This window comes from Corvus cornix, chromosome 2 (assembly GCF_000738735.6).
Source record: "Corvus cornix cornix isolate S_Up_H32 chromosome 2, ASM73873v5, whole genome shotgun sequence".
In the NCBI taxonomy this organism is placed as follows: domain Eukaryota; kingdom Metazoa; phylum Chordata; class Aves; order Passeriformes; family Corvidae; genus Corvus; species Corvus cornix.
In genome coordinates this window covers 133,470,639-133,492,599 of record NC_046333.1, presented here as the reverse complement: position 1 = coordinate 133,492,599, position 21,961 = coordinate 133,470,639, and the positions used below count along the sequence as shown (strand labels likewise).

Here is a 21,961-nt window from a genome sequence, read left to right as displayed (position 1 = left end):
TACTAACCTACATGATAACCTAACCAGGGGGTGTCTTGTCTTCTCCTCTTGAAAGTGTGTCCATCTAGGTAATGCTATATATATAAATATATGTTGTATAATAGTTCATACGTGTGCATATGCTATATTACGTGAAAAGATAAAGGTGAATTTTCAAATTCAAATAGTTGGAAAGGTTGAAATTTGGATGATCTGTGCTTTTCTTTTCTCTATTAACTCTTCTAGCATGCATCTCTTTCATATAATAGGAGCATATGGATTAGTGCAGTCAGATGTGCCTTTCCATTGTGCTTCATTTTTGTGACACCGCTTGGAAAGTAGTTGCAGAAGTCCAAGAGTGGGGTCTCCTTGTGAATAAGGAAGATGGCTTTGGAGAGAGGGAATTTACTTACATTTCAGAAACTGCGCACCCCTGAGTCTTTTACTCAGTGCATCTGCAAGCAGAGAGGGTCTTGCAAATCGGTGGAATCTGCCCAGCATCACGCCACCACTCTCGCCACAAGTAGTTTGTGTACAAGGGGCTCACATGCACTGCTGTCCCATAAAGTGTAACTTTGCCCATTTGCTTGAGTATGGTCATTTCACTATGTCAAGAAGTATCTGGAGAGCTTTCTATTTTGAACAATCCTATCTATGTGTCTTTCTCAGAATGAAGAAGATGCATCCCTGTTCCATGATGATTACAATGCACCTTTCAGTAGGGTCTCAGTGTGTTTCTAGATCAGCTCATCAAGGACCCGTAGTTTCCTCTGTGAATGTGCTATTCTAGATATTTTTTGGTCAAATTTTAGTTAAATATGCTTTTGTTATCAGCTATCTTTGTAAATGAAAACGATCAGAGTATATAAAAGCTTTAGAGTTCCCAGATGAAGAAGTTGATGTCTCAAATGGCCATTCAATAGATACAAGAATGATAATCTACTGAGCTAGACTCCTGCAGGAAAAAAATCAACAGAATGATGTTTTTTTTTATTTGAGACTACTTTCAAAGTTCACATACAGAGGCTCCTTTCTTTGAGCATCTCACACATAGTCTGAAGAAAGAATATTTTAATGATAAACCTGCGCTGTCTGATCTTCCCTGAGCCCCCTTGTTTACTTTGGGCCCACTTCAAAGCTGTGCTTAAAAGGTCTGGTATTTATTTAATAAAGAGTAAAACTAGATTCTAGGTGAATGTGTAAAATACTGGGGTGTCCATGCTTGTGACTGCCCAAGGGGAGCTGGACAGCACATTCTGTGTTCAGTGTAAGGCCCCACATGCTGCCTGGTGTGGAGGGCATGCAGAGGTATATCCCCAGTGCTTGGACTAGGCAGGCCAATTCTGCCTTCTGCCCTGGGGCAGAAGGAAATAAATCCCCTGCATCTGTGCACAGATGAACAACTTAAAGTTGAATATGAGTCAGCAGTGCACTGGCAGCCAGGAGGGCCACGCATGTCCTGGGGAGTGTCAGGCACAGCATCACCAGCTGGGCAAGGGAGGGATTGTCCCACTCTGCTCTGGGCTGAGGCAGCCTCACCTCAAGTACTGGGGGCAGTTTTGGGTGCCACAAAATAAGAAGGATACTAAGCCATTAAAGAGCATCCAAAGGATGGCAACAAAGATGGTGAAGGCCCTTTAGGGGAAGGTGTATGAGGAGCAGATGAGATAATTTGGTCTGTTCAGGCTGGAGAAGAGGAGACTGAGGAGAGACCTCATTGCAGTTACAACTTCCTCGTGAAGTGAAGGGAAGAGGAGGGGCAGGCACTGATCTCTGCTCTGAGGTGCCCAGTGACAGGATCCAAGGGAATGGCCTGAAATTGTGTCAGGGGAGGTTTAGGTTGGATATCAGAAAAGGATTCTTCACCCAGAGGGTGGTTGGGCACTGGAACAGCTCCCCAGAGAAGTGGTCACAGCACCAAGCCTGACAGAGTTCAAGGAGCATTTGGACAATGCTCTTGGGCACATGGAGTGACTCTTGGGGATGATGCTGAGCAGGGCCAGGAGTTGGACTTGATGTTCGTTGTGGGTCCCTTCCTAATCAGCTTATTCTGTGATTCTCTGACTTATACCTCCTAGTTGATAAGATGATGGCAAAACTGAACATCTATTTGTCTGCACAGTGTGTGTTCCCATTCAGGATTACTTTCTGCCTTTTCTTCTGCTATATTTCATTGCCATCAGCCAAGAATTAGAGAAGTGATCACATGTGTGCATGGGCATACGTGCTCATATAGTGTGAAACAGCTGCTGTCACCAGGATGGTTTAACAGTATAAGAGACTTGTAAGGGAGATGAAATATTTTTATTACATGAGTTTACATGCTGTGAAACAGCAGAATGTACCTTTGGCATATACTGTTGAGTGCTACAGGCTGGCATCTATATGAAGAGATCATCAAAGAATTTCTGCCTGAGCTGGAATGAGGTCACACCTGGAAATAAGTTTTTTCCTGAGGTCTCCCACTTGGTTTCAAGTAGCTTCCCTCCTTTCCCAATTCATCATCTGAATTCAACTGCCCCAAGAGCCAAGAAGTGTCAGGTGAAATCAGGTCTTGCCAAAGCCCCCATGGTCTTTAAAACCAGTGGATTCCAGGTGTATTTGTCACCAGATATGATACAGATCTTCTAATGCACCATATGCCTGCTGTAAAATGAAGGTGAGACTGCTCCATGGAGGTTAGTGACAACCTCCTTCTCCACTAATATCCCTGTCTGCTCCAAATGTGCTAATTACCCTTTTCTGTCATGCTTAACATTAATTAGTGCATTAACAATGATAAATTTACAGGCCACCTGTTTCTCTCCTATGTTTATCTCAGGGCTGACTACTTTGTCTGACCTGCTAAGGCACTTGAGAAAGTCCATTTATTTTTACCTCATTAGGTGGTCAAATAAAAGATTTGTTAAGACCCTCCTTCACAAACACAGCTTTGAGGAGTGGTATTTAACCCATCTCATCCAGTTCTGCAGTATTTAGCCTTTTCTGTCCATATCACATGCAAAAGTTGGTGAGAACACCTGAGCTTTGTACTGATGAGGACACCCAAGCTTGTGCTGGTGAGGATCACCTGCTGGTACTCTGCCAAGGAGCAGCACATGCAGCCTCTTGGGAGCACTAATACAGACCTTTGGTCAGAAGACAACCCCATTATTGGCTTCCTAATAGGTGCATAACTAAGCAGTGGGTGGAGAAGGGCACACAGAACTTGTTTAGAAAGACCATTTTCTTTTCCCTGCGTAAGGAACAGGAAATATCCAAGTGGTGAGACATGCGTTATTTCACAGCAGCTCCCCAACTTCCAACTTTTGTGTTTGAGGTGGCAACAACTCTTGTGCCAGGACTCCATCAGACCACTTCTCTGTGGCTAGCCAGCATCACAGGGCATGTCTTGTCCTCCTGTAGCTAGTAGTCCCTGCTGGAGGTCCTATCACATGCATGCCCTCAACTCCTTAGGAAGGGTCTATAGATACGTGGGCATGAAGACTGCTTCCAGGTCTCTGTGAGATAGATCAGGATTTATTCAGGGACTGGAAACTGGGAGCTCAGCATGGGACACCCCTGCCCACATAGTGGTGCACGCTTGTTTCTGTGCACATATAAAACTCAGAGTAGAGAGATCCCATCGTTTAAGTGAAGTACATGTAGTTGAACTTTGGCCTCCACTGCTTTGACTGCAGAAGAAAACAAGGGTCTAAAAATAAGGAAATGTTTGCCTCTTGGAAATTTTCTAAGCAATTAATCTAAGAATTATTGATGTTTCTAATTTTGTCAGAAGAGGGAGGACCATCAGTCACACTCAAAAATACCAGCTCTTTGCTGATAACTCATAAAGTGGAATGTCTTTTTAATGAAGTTGCCAGAAGAAAGGTTTGCTGCCAAAATCAAGGATATTACTCTATCCCACTCATACTCCTTCATCAAGGAAACTGCCAAGAAAATTCTGTCTTTCTCCCGAAGTTGTTGTGTGGGATTTTTTTTTCTTTTTCTTTTTTTTTAAGTGCCTGAAAACCAACTCCAAAGCCAACTTTACTTTTAAAAGAAGTAATGATAATATATGCTAACAGGAGGTTCCACAAATCAGTATAAGATCACTGAAACCAGTTCTCATCTGATCACATGAATGAACAACGTGTGGGTTTGAACTGTGTTCATGATATGATGATAGCTCCATCTTTCATTTAGATTGAGATCAAATGAATATTACTGAGTGCTGGGTGGTAAAGTGTTGATAAGTCACTGTTTTATCATTCTGTGGAGACTAAAGTGAAAATATCCTTGTTTTGATGTAACTGAGCAATAGATTTTAAAGCACCTTGCAATGAAATAGATACTGTTGCTTCACGAATGGCTCCCTTTCCTAGAACTTTGATTAAAAAGCAATGAGCCTCACAGGGTACATCCTTCTTTTAATAAAGAAAAAACAAGCAGAAAATCAGAAGTTTTCTATATACATTTGCATAGTTATCAATTTCTTAATCTTTCTTGGAGGATTCCTTTGGTAATTCACAGGAGGATCCTTGTGTTGCTCACTGACTTGAGTGACTTTCCAGTGAATTCGTTAGAAGATCAAGATCTGAGACGTATTTGGTGGAACAGGATGTGCTTTTATTATTGAATAAGTGATTTGTATGGTGATTCTATATGCCTCTTTACAAACAGTGGGCTGATTCTTCAGTGTTCATCCTGTTTCTAAGCAGTGGAGCTTCACTGGTTTTCATAACATTGGTAGCAGAGGAGAGAATTAGGAAATACTTGATGCATGAAGTGAGAGGAAGCATGGAATGTCTGAGGAGTGGGTAGGGACAGAAATTATTGGTGAAGGTGATGTGGAAGAGAGAATTAATCACTTGAAGGTATTTTAAGGACATTTTAAAAGCTACGTGTAGCAAGCAGGAATAGAGAGACATTTAAAATTTATTTTTATAAGGCATGATACTGAGAATACAGGAGGTTATTACTGTAGTAAGAATGGGTCATACAGGGCATACAGAGCAGGAAAAGAAACTGGAACAAATGTCAGAGACAGAACTCTCTATTGGTGAGATTATGATTATGTGAGAGCATATGTCACTGAAAGGATCTGAAATATTGGCCATCAGGTAACTGGTAAATCTTTCATTAGCCACAGGCAAAATATTCTCATTAGAGTCAACATCTCATACTTACATACATTTCTGCTCCTTTCCATGTCTGAAAAGTAATGCTTCCCAGGAAAAGGAATCAGATCACCAAAATCTGAATTTCTAATTGAACATTGGTGATGATGCTGTTCAGAGTTCAGAAATTGCTCTTAAAAACAGCACTACTGTTACTCTACCATTAATGCAAAAGCAGGAAGGTAAATTATGGTAGATGAAATGGTAATAGTTTTCTAATAAGTAGATACTAAATACATCTTTGCTACATATTTCTTTTGGATGATTTAACTAGAGAGAGACACAGAGATTAAGCCATAGATGGTCTTCTTCCAAGGTTTCCAAACCCTGCTGCTTCAGGCATGATATATTTCATTGTTAGGATATTGTTTTGATGGTGCATGGCATCAAAAATACAAATGCTAATAGTGGGAATGAACACGTATAGGAAATGTGCAAAAAATTAAGAGAAATTATATGATACAGACTTTTTCAAAGATAATAGGAAAAAAGAGATTGTGTTTATTTTTAGGGAGCTAAGGGATAGTAGTGAAAAGTAAGAGGTAAGGGAAAAAGATAAAATATAAGAAAGGACAAAGTTTTATATACTAACACAATAAATAAAAGTCCTAGAAAATGAAAAATGGGGAAAGGCATTAAAACTCACATACGAGAAATCTCAGAGAAGCTGACATCTTGAGAACAGCAAAGAGGCAAAAGTAAACTGGCCTAAAAATGTAACAGGATCAGCTGTTCTGTTTATTTACAGTCACTAGGAAGTGGTGAATAGTGACATTTTATTCCATGTTGGATATAATCTGGTTTTCCTAAGGTTAAACTTTGGAAAAAAGCTTTCTGGTTCTGCCACTTCTTCTTTTCTACAACAGTAATACAAATTGTTTGTTGTTCACATGAGAAAAAACAGTTCGTTTGTTTGAAGACAGTTATCTGATGGACTTTGTTTACTCCCTCAGAGGATGTTAGTAGTGAAGGAAGATGTGCTGTTAACCCTTTCTTTTGTGAAGGAGTTCATCTTAGTTGAATTTACCAAAAATTTTCAGTGATGGCAGAAAAGTTTTTGATCTGATAATTCATATTTTTCCATCTAGATTTTGTCCTGGGTTTTATACAGTATTTCTTGTTGCAATTGATGCAATGCTATAAACTTGTCAAAAATTTTTGTTGAATCCATGCAAACAATTTTTTATGACACTCGCTATAATGACTATATGATACATGGGATTTCAAAGGTTCCTTTGTAAACCAGTATTGTCTTTATGAGTGTCTACTACCTACACTTAATGTTGAGAACTGCTAGGGTTTTGTTTATTGATAACAAGCAATAGTAGGAACATCAAGATTATACAAGCATTTGTTTACGTGTGTGTGATAGACAGAGAAGCACAGCAAATTATTTTTGCACTCAATTTGTCAAATGTTTTTCTATGCCTCTTAAGGGAGTTTGCTTACCGACCTTTATCATGTTGTTCAAACTCCCAAATTCATTCCTGTTGAGTAATTTCTAAAATCAGGCAGCACACTGTGTTATGCATGAAATAGCAGTTGGGTAAGACACGGGTCTGTGTTTTTCACGGCGGGCTGTCAGGACTGGATGTCATTCTAACTTTCAAAGTGAATACAAATCAAAATCTTCTTCCAGTAACTTTATAGATTATATCCAAGCTTAGTTTTTTCAGGTTTGTGCACAAATGGTGCTCAGAGGGAACAGAATCTGCACATTAAACGCCTGTTGTACACACCCAGATGCAGCCCTCCCAGGTCAGCTGTCTGTGTGGAGAAGGAGCATAAGGTGGCTTGAGCAATCATCAGATTGTTAGGGAAAAGGGAAGATAGCATCATCACCAATGGTAACCACATCCTTGTCCACAGAAACTTTTCAAGGGGCACAGCAAAGCACCTGAACTGGGGTTCATGGCTGAGCTTCACAAGCTGACTATTGCTGGACCAGTTTGGGGGCAACTATCTGGTTTTCCTGTACCTTATCTGCAGCACGAAGATTGTATGCGAAGACAGAGAAGAGGTCTTAGGAAAAAACAGCAAAGACATTGTCTTAAAACAAAATTAAAATATTCCTTTCTTTCATTTCTGCTAAGATCCTTCATGTCAACATATCCTCTCAAATAGAATTCATATTATGACTTATCTGGATGAAGTTAACTTTTGAAATAAGATGTATTTATTTTGCTGTTAATGTTCAAAAATAGGCGTTTATCATGGAGCAAATATTCTATTTAAATTATCAATTAAAAACCTTTGTGAAATGGAAGTAGCTTACTGTGCTGCAATTTGGGAATTACGAGTTGCTTTCAAATGTAGGAGCTGTAGGCTGTGCCATATGTCACTGGGAGGATGTTTTCTCATACATTCACAGAAAAATCTTGGATTTGAATGATGAATTCCATGAACTTGGCAGTAGAGCATGAGGAATAAAATAGAAGTGGCTAGCCTCAAACTCCCCTAGACAAGTAGAAGCTAGAAACTTGTCATATGTCATTGACTTCCATGAGCAATGCTGAACAGTAGAATGTCACCCAGTCTTGCAGCATTAAATAATGCCCTAAGTCATTAATACAAAGCAGATGGCTTTGTTGTTGATTAGAGCTGGTTAGAATCTGAAATTCCCATTCTAAAGGAAATTTTGACATTTGTATTTATTTTCACTGCCTGTTGGAACAAAACATCAAAATTTCCCAGTGGGATGGATATTAAAAATTATCTGGAAACACCAAGTTATTTCACTTCATTGGCATTGAGTTGTTTTCTCAATAATACCAAACCAGAATAATTCTAAAATTAATCAAATGTACATGCCAAGATGAAATTAATAAACATACAAAGTAACACTGAAACGTTTTTGCCATGTTAAAAGGAAAAAATTAAATTGAAACTATAAATTATAACATTTTTACAGAATTTGTTTTCTTGAATATGACAAAACATTTTGATTTCAGCTAAGCTGCATTACCTAATGGAAATGGGTTCTACTGGAAAAATGTTCACCCTGTGCTGTTTGTCCAGGGCCGGTAACGTAAAGGATCATCTTGCAAGTTCAAGGATGTAAAAATTCCGAGAAATTAGACATGCACAAAGAGAAAATTAGTACAATATCTGCAGTTTAGGAATATCTTTGAAGACTGCTTTAAAAATTCCTACAACTCCCACGAAATTCATTTATTCATCTTGATCTGTCTTACATTAGGTCTCTTTTGTTCGGGCACACTCGAGAGTGCTAAGTGCTGGACAAATCATCCCTGGCATGGACCTTCATATTCATGAACTTGTAAACTGTGACATTATCTTAGTGTGTCTTGTTTCCATCTCCTTAGCAAAATTCTGGTCCTGACTGCCAGAACCTCCCACTCCAATCTCCAGCTGCCTACTTTCCTGGAGAAAGTTCCAATAGCTCTCTTCAATATGGAGCAAAAACTCACAGTTACTCTCCAGGTAGGAGCTTCCACAATCATTTGTTTCCCTATCATAAGAACATCTTTAAAAATATCTAGTTTGCCAGCTAATGGCTCCATTTTTTCCAGTATCATGATTTCTTCTTTTTTTTTTGTCAACACCCAGTCTCTGCTGTAGGATAGGAGACCATCTGTTAACAATTTTTTAAGGGTAGTCTAAGCACAAATGTCACTCTTTTGGAGTCACATGCTATTTATTTACAAACATAAAAAAATCAATATCATGAAGTCACATCAGCTTCTAGTCTTACTTTGTGCAACAGTAGCTTTCTGCTTTAGTTTCCACTATCCTCCACCAAGGTATAACATATAAGATTACATAAAAGGACCAAACAAGATGTAGGACAGATTAGAAACCTGATGAAGTTGCTGCTGGATGAGTTTGATGACTGGTGTGCTCAGGTGCACTGGGGAAGATTATGTTACTACTGGTGAGTGCCCTGCACGAAGGAGAGAAGCCCTACGCAAGAAAGGAGAATAAACCGGGTTTGACGTGGCTGGACATGTGAGAATCAGGATAAAGACAAACAGCAGTGACGCAGGTGTGTAGGAAGGGTGGCTTTCCTAAAGCACTCAGGCCCTTGTTAGGTACCAAAATCAGTGGTGCTACTTTCTGGTAGGTCTCAGTTTACTGGATACAGATGCTTTTTGAGAAACTACCTATTGCACAGGTGCCCAAAGGGGAGGCGTGTTTTGTTTGAGAAGCCCGAGTTTAATTGTGGGTGCTGGGCACCTGGAAAAAGTGGGACCTTGAGCATTTTAGGACATGTGGCCCAGAAAGGTATTGTTAACCAAAGAGACTTTAGGCTCACAAGTTGCTTAATAGGAGACATAGTAACTGCAGAAAATTCCCATCATTTGGATCTTGATATGTGGTCTCCTTCTGAAAGAATGTTGATAGATAAAGTCACCTGCAGATGGAAAAGGTGAGAGATTTTGCCAGCTCCCCTACTGTCGGCTTAACACCCATGTTTATAAATACTGCAGATGTCCTGTGCTTAGTGAAACAGCTGAATGCAGTAAAATCTGGAAAGGCAGCCTCCTGAGGGTGGATGTTCTAATGTACTGTTAGCAAAGTGTCTCTTGCCCTTTGCCATACAAAATTAGGCAAAGGCAAACATACTTTTACAAAAATACTATTTCCATAGAGTTTAAAAAAATCAAATACATAAATAGATATATCTAATTCCCAAAAGAGTCATCTGAAGTCTGCCAAGACAAAGAGTTAGTTATTTTAAAGACCTTAGATGGTTCTACCCAGGGTTAATGAACAAAATGTTGTGGTTTTTTCTTACACAGCATATGGTAAAGTGTTGTTTCTCAACTTCACAAATGAATGATTATGAACCAAAAAACATGTGAATATTGGCATGGTTTTTATTGTTGTGAGTTCTAAAAGAATTAGGAAGAAATGAAATTAAATAACAAGACCTTTTCTGAGTGTAAGAGGAGGGATAAACAAATCTGTATGGGTTCTTCCTCTTTTGTCTGGTTTCTCTTTTTTTTTCTCATTTCTCATTAAGGAAGAAAAGATTATTTTCAAGCCATGCTGAGTGGGTGAAACCTTTGCTGGCCCTGGGGAATGACTGTCCAATGCTTACTGCATCATTTTTTGCACTGCTCCAGGGGGGTGGCAGCACTTCCCAAAGGGATTCCAGACAAAGCCCAGGACACTGAGAAAGATTGAAGTGCTAGATACCCACCATGTGCATAGGGGAACCCGCATTTACACCGACTTACACTTTGGAGGGTCCCTGTAGGATTTGGGAACATGGATTGCTTTATATGATATCCCCAGCACCCCCTTTTCCGTGTGTCTTCACTGCCTGTCCACTCTGCCTGAGGTTACACCTTAACTAAGCAGACAACCTTCCTAAAGTTGCTTAGGTGTGCTTTGTCTGAAGCAGCAGAGATTTTGTATAAAGTGAGAGAGCTCCATCTCCCCTCTGTGATAGCCAGGCTGTTGATGCAGCAGCAGCAAGTACCTGATTGCCAGGAGGTTAAGGACAGACCTGACTGCCCCACGCAATCACAATCTAATGGGTGGAGGTGGCCCATTACAGACGCTCCTCTCTGGTGGATAGATGTACACCAACTTTCAGTCAGGAGCAGCTTCAGAAACAAGCTCTGAGTCATAAATGCAGGGCTGTAAGATGGAAAGGGTGACCAACCATGAATGAGAGAGGAGTCACTGCACAGTGTGACACACTGAACAAATGCTCTTTTCCCCAGGTCCCAATATTAGAAATGCTCATGCCTAGTCATCCTTGTTGTACTTTACACTCCACCTTACAGGAAATGCTTTGGAAACAGAGACCTTTTCAGGAAGCCCCAGTGATGCTGAAGGCGATGCAAAGATGAAGGGTGTGAACATCAACCCTTTCACTGCTTGAGACTAAAACACTGCATATTGGTCTCAAAACACCTCCAGCTGAGACTGTGGGCATTGTTGAGAATAACATGATAAGCACTAGGCTGCTATATAGTTAACTCACTGGTGCTGAAGACAGCAATAGTAGTGTACTAACATTTATTGACAGGGCACTGCCTTTCTGCTGCATCCCCCTCCTCCACCCTCACACCAGCCCTCATTGCTAAAATGCACAGAGGAATTATGGTAAAGAGAAATAGAAGACAAAGTGGAGCAGCTGTAGCATTTCTCTGCCAGGGCAAATCTGAAGGGAGAAGAGCCTGGGCTTTTGATGTTATCCTTGAGCACCTCCAAGTTTGAAACATGTGAACTCTGCAACTGCTCCTGCTTGGACTGTCCGCCTCAACCAAAACAGAGTTATAAAGGATTTGCTTTTATTTCTTGTTTTGAATTCCTCCTGGGGTAGCAGGAAAGCACAGAACAAATACTGTCAAAGGAGAAATTAGAAGCACCTTTGGTAGTGGAAGGATCCCCAGTAAGGGGCTAGAGAAACAGGAAGGTGACACTAAACGAAACAGGAACGTAGAGCAGTGAAAATGTCAGGATCCTGGAATCAAACTAAGATCCTAATACAAAATAAGTGAGTATTGTGATGAACAGGTTTGGAAATATCAGTGGGCAACTGGATAGCACATGACCCGTCTTCCTTCTGTTGATAAAGAAAGCATAAATACTGAATGATGATCCCATCTACACCTGTTCCTTGGGTTTTTTCCTCTTAATTTCTTCATTAGTCTTCATTCCTCTTCTTCAATGTCAGCTATAGTTTTAGCCAGACATATTTGGGTACTTGTTTTACTGCACTACAAATCTGTTTACTGCTGTTCCTTCTGAATATTAATAAGAGAATGTCAGATTTTTTTTATGAATCTTGCTCATGAATTTCATCTGGTTTTTGCTCTTTGCTAGTATAAAGAGATAAATGGAGGATGGCAAGGATCAAAATTTTGTTCTGCATATATTTTTTTTTTTTTGCTAAGTCCCTAGGTGGTTTTTAATAAATTTGGTTTTCTTTCAAAAATATGTTCCAAGATGCTGTTAAAAAAAATTAAGGAAAAGCCTTTCTTGGCAAGCATCTCCACACTGGTTACTCAAATGAACGTGTGAAAACAAACTAGAAATGGCCAGAAGGAAGCAAAGTGGCTGCTTTCAAGAGCCTGGGGGGTTGTTTTCTGTGGAATGGAAATGAAAAAAAAAATCTCTTGACCAGGTAGCGCTTACACTTCACGGTAGGAGACTAAAACCAGGTAAGTTATTCTTCTCAGCACAGCTGCTGCTGCTGCTGTAACTATTCACTGTGTCCCACCAGCAGGATCCTGCACCGGCACTGGAATTTCCAGTGGAATAGTGGAGAGCAGTGCTGGAGGTGGCTCTGAGGCTGTGAATTGGGAGCTCAGGGATTGATCAGAGTTTCCTGGGCTGGAGCACATCAGAGATCAACAAACACGTCCCTGCCTTGCTCACCAAGTCTCACCAGAGAGCTCCAAGATCACAGCCAGTGCTTTGCCCACATTTACTGTTGGGTTTGCATTCATGATGAGGCCATGGCAACATTGGTGTCCCAGCCACAGGGAAGAGCATACAGAGATGGGAAGGGAATGTATCATTTGAGATAGCTGTTGCTTTGAACTGTCTCATTACATAGCTCGTGGAGCAGTTAGCAGTATTACAGCCCAAAGGAGTAACTGACCTTATGAAAGAAACTTGGCTTTTATACCAGATTGTGTTGACCAAGCCTTGACTTTTTTAAATGCACATAACTTCCCCCATTATGTAAGGGCATGGCCAAAAGTGAACCAGAGCTGCATTTGGAAGCATGCGTACACTGGATCACAAATAACAACAGATTGCAGAGACTGACACGTTGTGGTGAACTGGTATTTGGTATCAAGCTTTACCAAGCAGTGAGAGCAGCTGGCAGAGGGGAAGGAAGAGAGTAGTTCTAATGTGGTGAAGTTTGGTAACAGGACAAAATTTTGGTCTGGAAGCCCTGGGGACACATCCCCAGACAAAGTGTCATGCTCTGAGATGCACTGCAGTCTCCCCTTGATATCCCTCTGTTTATATGCAGGGTAAGGGGATGTCATACTGCAAGGTTTGGTCAACCCGAGGTTTGGTCAACCAGGGCAGAGCAGTACCTCTTCTCTGAGCTTGTGACAGAGCTCAGCTGTGCAGTGACAGGCAGAGAAAGAACTGGTAGGGGTGGCAGAAAGTGATGGCAGAAGAATTTAGCTTGCCAAAGCCCTATCTGCTGTGCTGTGGAGGCTGGTATGCAGTGACAAGAGAAGACTGCTCATGGGCAGGACATGAAAGAAGGTGAGATCCCTGCCATTTCCAGATGTGCAGACAGCTTGAGAGATAGGTGGTGTATATGAGTCCACTTGTCACACATCCAAGTTTTCAGTAATGATCTGACAGGAGGAAAAACCACAGCAGTGACGGTGAGTGGAGAATCGCACTCATACCTCAGAGTGGCATTGCCATGGGGGACTGACTCATGCTGGAGCACTGCTTTCTCACCACTGTCAGGTAGCAGAGCTGGCTCAGAGTGATGCTGTTGTGCTGCTCAGCCTTAGTTCATTCCAGCAGTCATCAGGAGCTTGTGCAGCTGCTTGGCAGGGATTGAAATCCCACGATTGCTAGTCTCGGGAAAATTCTCAAATTATGTGTTAGAAATATTAAAGACAGCATTGCAACCGTAAGTGGATTATTTATTGGAAACAGGTCAAACTGTGTGTTAGAAACCAAGAAACAGAAGTTTCTGAAGAGAAAAATCACAAAATGGAAGTTTCATTGCTTCTTTCTGAAAAGTTTTCTGCTTTCATTTTTACAGAGCTGGTGTCCGTAGCCAAGCCTATGGTGTGTTTAACCTTGCTGTTCCCACTGGAAACAGATCAGGCAGGACTTGTTTTCAAACTTACTCTTTAGACCTTTGAGGTGATTTGTACCCTGTTAGCTATAAAGCACCCAATAGCCTAAAATTTTCATTTTTAGAGCAAGGCTTCACTGGACAAATGCCCCTTTCTCATAATACTTTTTCCCAGCACTGAACTTCCCCTCAGATTTAAGCCTAAATGAAAATTAAGAAGTCTTGTTGTCTTTGGCAGACTGAGCTCAATCAAAAAAAAAAAAAAAAAGCATGGAGTTTTCTTTACATGATGGTTGTCAAGTTTGGAGAGTAAAAGCGCTGTTAGAAATGTGTTGTTAGAACTTGGTTATTATAACAAACCTTCAACAGAAAAAAGAAAACATTTATTTCTTTTAAGGAAATACATTTAGATGTTTGCATTGCATGTTTGTTTGCATTGCCTTGCTCTCGTTGCAGTGGGTTGGCTGCGTGCTGCTGGTTGCTGCAGCTTTCCAGCTCCTGCAAGGTTGTTGCTTGAGCAGGCAGCGTTTGCCTTACTCTGAGGTTTCACATTGAGGTAACAACTGTGTGTGAGCAGCAGCAAGCTGCAGGCAAAGAGACGTGATAGCACAGTTGTTCAGTGCCCTTCTGCCCAGTCAGAGCTCCCTGTGTGAGGAGAAGGCTGTAACAGCAGCACTGTCCTGTCTGCACACAACACATCTGCTGCACTCTCAGTGCAGTGTCGCTTTCTGCTTATGTTGAATTGTCACAGGCCAGTTGTCTGTCAAACAACTCTGTTGTCTTCATCTTAAAAACTCCACACGTGGACCTGAACAGAGGAATCTTAAGGAATTTTGATTTCGTTTAAGGAGCATTGCCTGTGATATTTCCTCCAATAATCAGTGAACAGGGATTCTTTCCATAGCAACTGTGCAGCAGTGACTCTTTACTTCCTGATATTCTGTAGTTGTTCGCTGAAATGGCATCAACCTTTCAAGCCATAAACACATCACATTCTTTTACCAAACAATATTGCTTTAAGAATTAAGACCTTAATATTTTAATATGTTTTTCTATATAGCAAGTCATTCATATATATCTAACACCATTGTATCAGAGGAAGAAATTGTAGAAATGCAATTAAACATACTCATTAAGCACTTAATTTGTCTTTCTTTTGTACACCTACAATATCCATTTCTCAGTATTGTCAATATTTTACTTTGCCATTGTGATTGCCGTTCACTATTTACTTGTGTATTTTGAACTTCTAATAATTTATTAGAAATTTGAAAGACCTACAGGAATGATAAAGTGTGAAAAAATACCTAAAATCAGTTTCAGTTTTGTTTTATTCTGTGCCTTTATTGCTGTCATTGTTAGCTGACATTCTCTTAGCTCACTGCACTCTGCCCATAATCTAATCTCTTGTGAAGAGTCAGGCAGCAGTCTATGAAGTGATTGTAAGGATCTTCAAGTGTCTTCAATGGTACTTTCTGTACTTGCACTGCAAAAGCATTTTGATCTGTTGCTGATAGATAGAACAGGCACAATAAATCCCATTGTTACAGTTCCTAGAACACCACCTATTAAAAAGGAAAAATCTGGAGGGCAAAGAACATGATAAAAGTTCATCACAAGTGGACTCAGAAATAATGCTACTAGTTTTTGACTGCATCACCTGGCATCACAACAGCTGTGCATTTCAACCTTGTAAGTCACAGATGGTTAACTCTCCCTTTCTGCCTGGAGAACACAGATTTTTCTGGTTGTGATATTCTGCAAGGCAGTGCACTCTACTCTTCTGTGTTTTTTAGTATTTGGTGAAAATATGTGATACCTACAACATTGTGCAGCTATAAAGGCATTATTTCTTAGAGTGAAATACGGTCTTATTGGCTGTATTGAAGGGCACTGCCTGCATCTTACCTCACTATTTCATTTTTCAGAAGACATTGGACTAGAAATGTGCAAGCTGAGTTTTCAATTTTCAAATGTTTGAGTTATTAAAAAGCAGGAGGGGATTATATGGCTAATTCTAGCTCATTCCTACCACAGCTGGTTTGCACCTTAGTCAGCAATCTTCCCTCCCTACTCTGTGGTCTGGAAAGTGTGCTGCCTCTGGCAGGGTCGAAGAGCTGCTGGCCAGGGATGTGGGCAGCTGCTACCTACTCTGGGGATTTTACTGGGGGTTTTGTGTTAAACTAGTGCCACTATAAACTGAGCCTGGCCACTTCCGCTGTCCAGTTGCTCTTCCATCCCACTGGCAGACCCTGATTGTGTTGTTTTGCCTGACATAAAGCCCTCTGGCTGCCCTAATGTAATCCATTCGCTCAGCTAATTCCCAGGTTGTTTATTTAGGGCCCTGTCCAACACCCGTGGAAGGCAACACAACGTTCAGCTGCCTCGGCAGCTGTTGGACCAGGCCTATGAAACAGGGACTTTTTTGCTGTTTTCAGGGCATTAAGAGCTTGGATTACTTAAAAACTGTACAGCATGTTTTGATCAGGATGAAAATACAAAAGGCAGTAGAAAAAATTACCTTTGAGGTGGCATTTTCCACTTTTCAAGTGTTTTGGAGGCACTTTGGAGGAAAATAAATTGTTTGGTCAACATAGTCAACCAAGCCCCTGAAAGGGTCAGGAGGTGGATAGGCCCCCACGGGGCAGGATTCTTTACCCTTCCCAGCCTCCTGTCTGTGAACGGGGGAGCCTGTTCTCCATGAACTGTGTAGGCAACATGTTTAGACAGGACATGTAGTTAGCAAACAGCCATCAGTGGATCCTGGAGACGCGGATGAATCTAGGATGGATCCCATAGTTTTTACACTTGAGAAATACAGCTTTTTGGTCATTCTGATCCAAGAACACAGGGAATTAAGGAATCAGTCCTCTAGATGCCTTGGGGAGCTCAAATTCCTTGGGGAGAAGGGGAGCTTCCCACAAGAAAAAATAATAGCATCAGCCTAGGGGAGCCTCAATTTCTTCTTCCCAGTGTCAAATAGAAGAGACGGTAGATTAGCTTCGAATGGTGGTACATTTCTCAGTAGTTGCTTCTGTCATGTATCAATACTGTATTATTCTTCATTTTTTAAAAGTAGTATCTTGTTTAAGAAAGGACATTTTACTGAATGCTCATTAACCATTCCAGTCATTGTTACTAAATCTATCTCTGGGCCAGAGACTCCATTCTGACAACAGTGTGAGTCATGTTTAAATTATTTTGCAATTCTACTGTACTTATCCATACATCACATCTTAGTTGTGACTGTCATTTGCATGACAAGTTCTCAGGCAGGTTTCTGTCAATAGAGAAGGGCTTCCCACAAATCAGTATAATGTTAAGCTTCCAGTAAAACTGATGTTGCTTTGTGGAGCCAAGGCACTCAGGCTCCAAAACTTAAAACCCAAAGGCATCATTCATTAGTAAATCTGCTGCACAATGTGATATGTAGCAACTTGCCTTAAATGAAATATAATGAAGGTGATTTAATAGAGACTGTATCCAGTAATACTTCTTAATGGTTAATTTAAGAGAAATGAATTTCCAATTTCATTGTCTAGGTACTTTTTTTTTTCCTTTCTTCTTTCTTTTTTTTTTAAAGAGGTTTTTTCAAAGAGCTATGACCACCCAGATTATTATTACTTAGTAATAGATCCAGTTTTTGGCTGCAAGGAAGATTAAAAACACAGTAATAGTTAGAGGTGGGGGAATCCACCGTTGATAAAATCTCTTCAGATTTTATCTTCATTTTGAAGTAAAATAGGAATTGGTCAATGCCAAACAAAAGAGGCAATTTCTGGTTTGCTTTCTGGTTAGAAAGATGTGTGTAGAAGGGCTTTGGAGCTACTGGTTTCAGTGTACACTGCAGTTGCACCTTGATCCCATTTTGGAACAAGACCAAGGGAACACAGGCCTTTGTACCAGTCTGGTTTCCACCAGAGGTACAAAAATTGTTCCTCATTAGGCCAGGTCGTCAGGACAGTGGGGTGACAGGGATGGAGGGTGTGCTGCAACACACAGCTACTGGTCAGCTGCGCCTTGCAACATCCATTGCTTACCTCATGATTTCAGGGGGAAAATAGGATGGCAATAAATTCAATGTAATTACAGGTCTCCAGACTGTCAAAAGACAATGTAATCAACATGTAGATAAGGTTTATTAATTTTTTAAGAGTATACATGTAGTACTGGATATTGTCCAAGGTTTCAGTTGATTCCCAAGAGTGAACTATCATCAGAAAACTCATAATGCAGCATACTGTTGTTCTACACCCTCCAAGCTAATCAGTATCAATAATTAATAATAATTCATATGTGTTTGGTTTTGCTCTGCAGGTAATATTTTAATTCCAATATGGGAAAGCAAAACAGCAAACTACGCCCTGAAGTCATGCAAGATTTGCTAGAAAGTACAGACTTTACAGAACATGAGATCCAGGAGTGGTACAAAGGCTTCTTGAGAGACTGTCCAAGTGGACATTTATCTATGGAGGAGTTTAAAAAAATATATGGAAACTTCTTCCCTTACGGGGACGCTTCTAAGTTTGCAGAACATGTATTCCGCACTTTTGACGCCAATGGAGATGGAACAATAGATTTCAGAGAATTCATCATAGCCTTGAGTGTAACGTCAAGAGGAAAACTGGAGCAAAAGCTGAAGTGGGCATTCAGTATGTACGACCTCGACGGGAACGGCTACATCAGTAAGTCAGAGATGCTGGAAATCGTGCAGGTATGTGCTGCTCAGAGGCACTGCTGGGCTCCCTCCTTCAGAGCAAATTGTGAAGCAGTGTTGCACTGAGACACTGAAAGAAAAACTGGCAGCATTGGTTTATGATCTTGCATAACTGCTTGGATATAAAATGCTGTTTCACTTGACAAAGATCATGTCACAATTCAAACTCCAGCATTTAATATCCACTGCAAGCTCTTCCTGAGCGACAAGCTGCATGGATATTTCTTCCCTGGGAGCTCTTTTGGGCTGGAGCACAGCAACTAACCTCCTGATAAATGTGATTCTCTAACCCTGTCAATTAATTATGATTAATTACAGTTGAACCAAGGTATATTAGAACAACGAGGGAGTGTACTTTTAAGGAAGGCAGGCTCCCTCCACAATAAGAAGCAAATCAACATTGAAATCATGTTATTATGAAGAACCAGCTCCCATATTATAAAGGTGTTTTGTCTGCCCAATTCCAGTGAGGTCTGCATTATTAGAATCATACTAGCTGTCTTCATACGAAATTGCCAGTATAGATAAACCTTATCTGGGTAGATGATGACCCCATACATACCTTCTTTGGTTGTGTTTTTGTGTGGTGTGAGTCCCATGTCACTTTGGCTTTCTCCAACATGTTTTTGCCCTTGAGGCACATCACTCTACTGAAAGATTTAGAACATTTTTTATATGGCAGTGTATTTACACAGCTTGAATCTGTATAATGCAGCACTGTTTTAAAAAAAAAAAAAAAAAGCCTGTTATCAAGATCCTTTCCTTTCCCTGGAAATTTTGAAGTGCTAACAATGTACTGTATTATTCAGACTTATATTTGCACTGAAAACCGAGGGAAAGTAATGCACACAAATTACAGGCTGTGATGGCAAGCTGCGTTTAGGGAGTCAGCCTAATGTGGTGCTCCTGTCTTTCTACCAGAGCCCTTCTCACATCCTTCAGTGGCCAATACCAGCACTTGCGCCGCTTCAGCAAGAGCAGATCCAAAGCTCAGCTGCAAATCTAGAGCTTCTGTGTCATCTTTCACTTAGTCTGTTTTGTGTACCTGTGTGTGAGTTGAGGAGCAGGACCTCCCTGTCTCTGTGCCGTGACAAACCCCATGGAATATTTGCATTAGGAGATCTACTGTTCCTTACAAATCTTCCTCTCCCCCAGGCAGGGTAAACAGTCTGTCAATTATTGTTTTTCTGGCTGTATTTCTCCTCATGAAAAAACCAAAAAGAATCCCAAAAGAGCTAACGTAGTACATAGGAAACACAGGGAGCCAAACCCAGGTGACCACCCGCTCCTCTGGAGGAGGAGACACCACGGGGGCTGCAGGACCCCTCGCTGCTGTTGAGGAGCCCGGGAAGGCGCCGTGCCAAGAGGCAGCACAAACCCCCCAGGCGACGAGATTTACAACCAGGGAGAACAAGGCCACAGATTTGTTCATGTCAAATGAAATGAAATGAAAACATCAGTGGCTGGATTTTCTGTAGTGAGCCAAACGAGGACCAGCAAAGCCAGAAGCTTTTTCCAGTTACCCCAGATCTGCTTGCCAGCAAGTTTAGAGGCTGAAATGCTCTGCCTGTTCTTCACGTTCACATCAGTACCAAATCATAGCATTGTCCTTTACAGCCATGATGCCATCATCAAACAAAATTGCCGCTTAGGGATCAGCATAGGGCGACGTTCTGCCAATGTGCGTATCCAATCCTGAGCAGCACTCTGGCTGCCTACAGCCCTCAGCCTGGCACTCCAGCCATCCCACTGCACTTCTTGGGAGGTTTGGCTCTCTCCTCCTTTCAGACTGAATGTGAAACTCAACTGCATGATGCTTATAATCTCACCTCATTTTGAGGGACCCAAATTTGAGGGTCTGAAATAACTGGTTTTTAGCCTGAAAAACAGTTATTTCTGTACCATGGACTATCAGCAGTTTTTCAATCAGGAAAGCTGCTCTTTCTGTGATGGAGCTTCCCATAAGGCAGTGTACTTGTAGATCTCACCCTGTTCTCTTCTTTCAGGCTTTTTTGGATGCAGGGATCTCCCTGTATTGCACTGGTCAGCCATAGCTCCTCCCAGCCGGATTGGATTTGTTGTGTAGTCTCTGGAAACGTGTTCAGCTGGTATCTGAAACTGAAGTAGATGAGCATATTTTCTTGCTTTGTTGAGAGGTTCCTTTGATGTAGAGTGATTAGATACAAAAAGCCAGCAAACAGCTATCACTTTCATTTATGAAAGATGATTATTTTTTCATATGGAATGACAGGATTTTGTATCAAATATCTTCCTGGGCGCTCTCAGCTGTCATAATTTTTCTGGGAGTGAAAATCAGAACTCCAACAGATCTCTGATATATGTCTTAAAGGAACCTATTGCCAGTCCCTTATCTAGCATACATTTGCAAATTGATAGAGCAGGATTATGTTTTCATTGGGGTTTTTGCCTGAGACAACACATCAAAATGAATGCTAAAAGAAACACCTTTAGTCTGAAAGTCTTAGATTCACTGAAAAATACTTCCCCTGTTAGTGTGGGATTACTGGATTTTAAATAGCATAGGGGCAAGGCACACTTTTGTTCTTTTTCAGTCTGCTTTTCTTTGTGCTTTGAAAGCCCTCTCTCTGCAGTGATTTTCACTGTTACGCTGATGCTTCCTTGCATTGCCTTTCCATTGCTCTGGCCTAATCTAACAGCACTGAAGGCAATGCAGGCACTGCACTCCTGCTCAGCTTTGCATTGAGGTAACAGTGGCAGCAGCAGCAGCAGCACGGGAACAGCAGAACCATTGGTTAAGATGTCCCACAGGAGCCCTCTGACTGGCCAGCTACCAAGGAGATGAACCTGAATGGTCCATAACATCTTTCTAAGGCCTATTTTCTTTGCAAAATGATGTGCTAGGTGGCAGAGCACTTGCATTCCTTTAAGCTCTGTACACCGTCATGCCCTTTAACCACATAGGCACAGCCGTGCAGACTCACCATGGCTGTCTGTGAGCATCCCTAGACCAGTCTCCAAAAAGCCCTGCCTATAGATCCACATGAAGCCAACTGCACAGTTTGGAAGTTGAAGGACTTTAGTGGTGGGCTGGCAGTTGTAGAGCCTCAAAAAAGGAGTTCCATGGGATACTGCTGCACTTACCAGGCACAGCACATCTGCAGACTACTGCAGGAGGAGGCTTCACAGCCTGCCCTCTTGACAGACCTTGTCACAGTTCCTCTCAGATTCATGTCTCCGGCTTTTCATGTCTGCCATATGTTTACCTATAATCTAAATAGCCCAGTGCACTCAAAAATAGCTGCAAACCAGTTAGAAGATTTGTTCCCCTTGCTGAAACAGGACATATTTGGCTAGTCTCTT

At 41.2% G+C, this 21,961-nt stretch overlaps 1 protein-coding gene across 1 annotated transcript in view; it reads left to right on the top strand.

Moving 5' to 3' along the window:
- Nucleotides 1-21,961, top strand: part of NCALD (neurocalcin delta) — a 60,083-nt gene that overhangs the window by 24,360 nt on the left and 13,762 nt on the right. Inside the window, exon 2 of the mRNA XM_010404916.4 lies at nucleotides 18,220-18,616. Within this exon, the coding sequence (XP_010403218.1) occupies nucleotides 18,239-18,616 (378 nt within the window). The 5' untranslated portion in view covers nucleotides 18,220-18,238. The remainder of the gene's footprint in view (nucleotides 1-18,219; nucleotides 18,617-21,961) is intronic.